The 6,533-nt window shown below is 42.6% G+C and overlaps 1 protein-coding gene across 1 annotated transcript; it reads right to left on the bottom strand.

The window, feature by feature from the left end:
* Window positions 1-2,434: 2,434 nt before the first annotated feature.
* Window positions 2,435-6,131, bottom strand: LOC102575734 (immunoglobulin lambda-like polypeptide 5). Its single transcript, XM_019499148.2, has 2 exons — window positions 6,080-6,131; window positions 2,435-2,763 (listed from the first exon to the last, which is right to left on the bottom strand). The coding sequence occupies exons 1-2, from the start codon at window positions 6,129-6,131 to the stop codon at window positions 2,525-2,527; spliced, it is 291 nt and encodes a 96-aa protein (XP_019354693.2). The 3' UTR covers window positions 2,435-2,524.
* Window positions 6,132-6,533: the final 402 nt, after the last annotated feature.

Here is a 6,533-nt window from a genome sequence, read left to right on the forward strand (position 1 = left end):
CGGGGCATGATCGTGCACCCAACTGAAATGAATGGCATAGCTCCCATTGACTTGGATAGAGCAGGATTGGGAATCTCAGTGCCTGCTGCCCTTCAGGAAATTTGGCCAGGACCTGCCTTCACCTTTCTGCAGTTGAATGACTGGGCTTGGCTATGCTGCTGGCTTTTATCTTGTTCAGAAGAGGCCACCTTTTTTCTTGGGATACCTCACTGGCAATAGGGGATCTCCTGGTTTGAGCAGGGGGTTGGACAACATGACCTCCTCAAGTCCCTTCCAACCCTAATTTTCTATGATTCTTACTGATAGCTCATGTTATAACTTGGTTCTGCCCTTATCCAAGTGTGGAAACTGCTGAAAACTTCAATTTTTTTAGCATTCTTCTTTTCAGTCTTTTAGGCCAATTATTTTTGTCTTGACTGCAGCCAAGACTGTACTTCTCAGCACCCCTGAGACTCAAGTGACCTTACTAGGGCTAAAACCTGTTGGCTCAGTCTTTAGCTGTGCTGATCCAGCCTCTTTTCTGAAGTCTTCCCTTCATCCAAAAGATAGCTCTAACACTAGCTACTGCTCAACTCCCTTCCCCACGCTTTCTTCCCAGCCTGATTTAATGGAAGGCCAACTCTAGAGTGAAAAGTTGCTGTAGTTTGGTGCATCTGTGTCCAAACTGATTCAGTTCATGGCCTTTTTGCTGTAATGGGCAATCGTGGGTCTATCTGGGGTAGTATTTGTGTTATGTGGAAACCTTATTTATCCACTGTGAGCTGTGCGAGCGTTACTTATTCACCTTTTTATGGAGTTATTCTAGCTCTTAATGGAGGGTGGCATGGTAGGAAGCTGAAAGAGAGGTGTCAGTGATGGCAACATGGACCACTGACTTGTATAATTGAAGAAAGATGAAATTTTCATGGCCTGAGTCCCCTAGTTTTCACTGGTGTAAAGTAGGGGACATGGCACTGGAGTCCAGTTCAGCTGGTGTCACTGAGAGAACTGGGCTGTCTTCCTCTCAGGGGCTGTGGTGCTGATGCTGCGAGCTCTGCAGTTGGGGATTCTTGCCTCAATGTAGAGGTACAAAGCTGAGAGCAGAAGTAATAGCCCCATATCTCCTACTTTACATCCATTGAAAGGAGGTCAGTGCTGGGGCATTATATGGGGTAGTGCAGGTCTAGGTCAGGAGACATGATGGTTGGGAGGAAGATCTGGGAAGGCAAAAGCAGTGGGACTACAGGGGTGGTGTAGGGACCAGCACACAATAATTTTCAAGCCATTTTCTATCCGAGACCAGAACTGGGACCCCAGAGAGTGCACTGCTCACGCTCATAGGTGCATCTGATTGCAGCCTCAGCCGTGTGCCTGGGTTGATGCTTCTGCTGTTCACCATGAGGCAATGAGCCTGAGAAAGTACAAAGCAGCTGGTGAACGCAGCACTTGCCAAAAGTATAACTGATACAAGGGGCATTTCAGTCATTTGGTTGGAGACCTGGGGATTCTGGTCCAGGTGGAGAGCCTCCTTGCCACCAAGCCAAAACCTTTCAGACATTATAAATATCCCCTCTCTTTGTACTGGGTCAAACCCAAATCAAACCTGAGCAACCTCTGAACTCTGAGGTGTTTGAAAACTAGAACAGGACTGGTGGGAATAAGGTGCTGGGGTCCACCTCGTATTTCAATGCAGGTGAAGCAATATTATAACCAGGGAGACAAAAATAAATGTGTCCAGCTTTGTTCTAAGAAATAAACATCTTAAAATATTCAGGCACAGTCCTTGGCTCTTCTGACAGCTCTCAGTTTCTCCTTCCACCCTCCCAGTACACACCAGTGTCCACTGAATGCATCTGGTAAGTGAACTAAGGGGAGAGGTAAGGATTGAAGAAACTTATCCCTAAATCCCTTCATGATCAGGTGGAGGAATATAACTTCTCCGCCAGGGAGGTGCCTCCTATGGGTTGATGTTAGAACAGGGCACTAATAAATCCCCAAACAACTGCTATAGGCACAAGCCCATTCAGTACCTTGAGCTCCTCAATGTATTATTTTATAGTGTACATCACCATGTAAGTCACCACTTGAATAGTTATCTTCTCAGCTGGATCTGACTCAGGACCTTGGAGACTTTGATAAATTGTCTGTAGGAATCTAATTCCTAGCTGTTAACAAATGCGATGAGCTCTGTTGTGTTGTATGTCTAGGTATAACACCATCATTGACTCATTTCTCAACAAGGCCTACATGCACTTTTAGTGGAAGACTAGACAGTTTAAAAAACAAAACAAAACAAACAAAAAAAAAAACAACCCCAAAACTGTAGCCCGACTCTTCAGAAATAAGTGACTGAGAGGTACAAACATTAGATAATTTAAACAGATGATGTTGTTACAGATTTTGTTTGTGGTGTACAATCAGGTACATGCAGAGGTTTGTTCTCTTACCCTTGCTTGTGTGGAGGAGGTGACCCCTCCCTTGGGGCTTAGCTCCTTCAACCTCAGCAATATGATGAAGAAGAGTGTAGGTCTCGTGGCCCTTCCAGTCAGAGGCGCTCGGCGAGGTAGCTGCTGGCCACGTGCTGGTTGTTTGGAGGGCTCTGTTTGGATGGCTTGGGGGTCTCCACTCCATTGATGATGGGGGTGCCATCAGCTTTCCAGGTGACCTGGACTGAGCCGGGGTAAAAGCTGTCGATCAGACACACCAGCGTGGCCTTGCTCTTGCTGCTGACCTCTTCCGAGGATGGAGGGAAGAGGTGGACGGTAGGAGAGGCCTTTGGCTGTCCTGCAAGAGAACAATGGAGTTCAGCGTTAGAATTGAATTGTAATTGTATTGGATACCAAAAAATGAAAATGCTGGAACTAGGAAATTACCCATGTCTGACCCAAGCTATAAAAATCTCCAATTTTTATACATTTTGTGTGTTGTTTTTTTTTTCCTCATGTGTAGAAGTTTAGAGGCCAATCTGCAATCCTTATTCCAGCGAATAGCAATAGGGAATGACTTCAGTAATGTTACAATGGGACTGCCTGTGTGAGGATGATTGACAGAGCAGTTAGACCTTAATTAAGGCTGAATAGACAAAAGCCACATCATGGCCAAATTACTTGCTGAGACCTAGAGTCATCAGCCAGTGCGACTGCACTAAATTCACACAGCTACCTCCTTGCTAATACTGGCAGCTACTCTGCCCAGGGCTGTACATTGCTCTTTTACAATCAGAGAGTTGCTGCCTGAGGTTATTGCCTGGGTTAGCCACCTTTGTGCCCTGCCTCAGTCTTAGGCTGACCTGCAGCAGCAGTTGAGAAGGCTTGTGGATGCTTATTTTGCTGAAGTTAACAGAAAATTGCATGCCACTTCTACTTAAAATAATTCAAGGAAAGCCATTTTTATATAACAATTAGCCCCTTTCAGTGCCTTGACTATCTGCACATTGTCTGACATATATTTTGACTAATCCTTTCTATAAATAATTTCCAATATTATGAACATTGTTAACTCTGTGGGTGTTTTAAAAAAAAACATTTCTGGTAGCTTATCAAATATTATACATTTGGTCTACTGTATAATATCTTCTTTCTTAGCTTCTTCCTGATGCAGGATATTTATTATTATTTTTTAGTTTAAACAACGATCTAAGTGGCAATGAATGCACTCGCAATAGCGATTCTCACTGATTTCTGTCAGCTTTGGATCAGACCCTGATGCCTCACTAAACTAAGACTCCAAGGATTTCATCAGTGTTCTGAATTTACATTGGGGAAGATGAGGTTAGGATCTAACCCAGTCCTAAATGACATGAAACATTTCATGATGCATCAACTAGATGCATATTCAAAAACTGATTTCAGGTTTTATGTAACAGACCTACCTGTCACTAATAAGAAGACAGGCATGGAAAAAATCCCTGAGATACTACCATTAAAATTCACAGAGCTTAATAAAGTAAAAGAAAGTCATCCAGACTATTCCAGTCTCCTATGTGATCCATTAATGTATTATTCATTGATTATTGCATTCTAAATTACAGCTTAAAGGCACCATTTAGCAAACACTTTAATCAATAATTAGTGAGGCTTCCTTTCCCAAAACTAAAGAGGATCTGTGCTGAACATTGTTTCAACCCTTTGATATATTTTTGCACATTCTAAAGATATTCTTGTATGAAAGAATTAAAAAAAAAAAATCAAGTATTGAGCTTGCTGGAGTAATGATGAAGGCTGCTAAACAAGGCAGGAACATAAAATATTCAGTGTTGTAAGGTTATGAACCTTCTTAGAGGTGTTCTCTCTGAGTGCTGCAAGATACCTAGAACTGAACTTGTTTTCCTTCGGAATCAGTATAAAATTCATACTTAGTCTGATCCATTGATTTACGAGTGTGTTGGATTAGAGCAATAGAGAATACGCATTAACTAAATGTGTTGGAGAAGGGAAGACACCCAACCCCCCAAATCTTGTAGTGCTTAATTCCTAGCATGTAGGGCTCAAAGTTCTTTCAAGAAGCACTCTGGGTCAAGCAATGATAGTATTTTTTTTCCCCCTTTTCAAACTTCTACAAGCTTTGAATCCTAAACATTTTTGGGGCAAATTCAGATCAAGTCCTGCTTGTCCAGTCCCTATAATATATAGCCTGTATCATGACCAGTTTGAGGAAGCCCCCTGCTAAAGCAACCCCTTTCAAAAGATCTCCTTTTTAAGCAAGGGTACTGAGATATGATAGAGAGGGATAGTTATAGTTAGCTGTGTTAGTCTGAAGTGAGGCAGAAGGCACAGGGCAGGGTGGTACCTCATAGATTAACTTGTTCAGAAATGCCTGAGCTTCTGAGGGCAACTTCATCAGGCTCTATGAATGGGCTGTTCAAAACGTCTGATGAAGTAGGCTGTTGCCTGTGACAGCTTATGCATTTCTGAATGAATTAGTCTATAAGGTGCCACCCTGCCCTGTCTTGCCTTCTGCCTGACTTAAGTACAAAACAGAGAAAAATGCCAGAAGCCTTTTTAGGTTGTTATATCTATTACCGACTGTGATTCTTCAGCTTTGTCAGCCCTGAGCAGGTTGGGATGACACTTTGCTAATAATGTTGTTGATCCAGGCTCTGCTCTGAACAGCCACTGACAGTCAACTCACCCCTTTGCTTTAGGTGCCCCAGCAGTAACCCAAGGGGAAAGAATGGCTGCTGTAACATACTTTGGGTTACTTGGCAAAGAACAGGAGAGATCCTTTATTGGAGCCGGGATTTTGCCTAACATGGTCTACTGAGTAGTCGGGACTAATGCTATTCTTCCTGTTTCCATCGATACAGGGATTCACATGGCTTATACCTGTCATTAGTCACTTCTTGACTTATTTCCTCTAAGTAAATTCGGCTATGTAGGTAGGTCATAAAGGAACTTAACAGAAAGCTCATTCTTGCTTTGGTTTTCACGTGAAGCTCCCATCAATGTTGATGGGAAATCTGCATGCAAAACCGGGGCAGAACAAATGCCAGTTGGGAAGCCTCCAGCAACAGATTGCTCATATTAAGCCACTGTTTTTTACTCATTTCCCGTGGCCAGTTATTGCTAATTTTCAATCTACCTGCACTTTATGGCATATCACTTCCCATTTGAAGTAGAACAGAAAAGCAAATGAAATTAGTGCCTAGGAAATAATGTGGTGATTTGTCTGGGGGACACAATAATCTTCTACAAAATATACTTCCTGTATTTCAGAGTGCTTAACACTCCAGTATGATGACTTTCTCCCACCCCATCAACCACAACAGCAAAAAAAAAACAAACCAATCTTGATGCAGAAAGCAACAGAAATCCATATGGTGTGATCAATATATTTTTTTTCTAAGCCTCCTGTAATCTAGAACCCAAATAACTGAACACTGAACAAACTTTCACCATGAAACTCAGAAACTTCACTCCTGGTAGAAACCCAATATTGTTAAAAGCCTACAGCTAAAATTACAAGCCTCTTGTTTGACAAAGCAAAAGGAAAGAACATCATGTCAATGCGATGCATTAAAACATCTGGTCTAGGTAGAAAGATGGAAACTTAAAGAAAAATACCTGGAAAATGGTTATACAAGAATGTTTTGGTTACTTACCAAGGACAGTCAACTGGGTTCCTCCACCGAAGACATGCTCGCGGTGTTGCATTGCTGTGCAAAAACCTCCAAGGAGAAAAAAATCTCACACGTCTAATGGATCAGGAGCTGACCAGCTCCTGTGGTATCATTTCTGGGACTCCAGTGACCAGGATACAAATCTTTCTCTTGTGGGGATTTGGGTATCCAATGAATGAAATGAAAAGGACAGTTGGGAACTAGCCTGGCAAGGGGGCTTCCATGCAGACACTGCTTCTAGAACAAGCAATTTCCTGCCTTCACACCAGTAGGTGCCACCATCTTGTCTTTGATTATCCAGGGAAAAACCACATTATAATTCCCATGCCTGATATCCATCACTCTGCCATGTTTTATTGCTGTAAGTGCTGTAAGTAAAGTCTTCTGGGTGAAAAATACCTGGAGAGAAGAGCAGACCCTTCACTGATACAGAGAT

Source organism: Alligator mississippiensis, chromosome 10, assembly GCF_030867095.1.
Source record: "Alligator mississippiensis isolate rAllMis1 chromosome 10, rAllMis1, whole genome shotgun sequence".
In the NCBI taxonomy this organism is placed as follows: domain Eukaryota; kingdom Metazoa; phylum Chordata; order Crocodylia; family Alligatoridae; genus Alligator; species Alligator mississippiensis.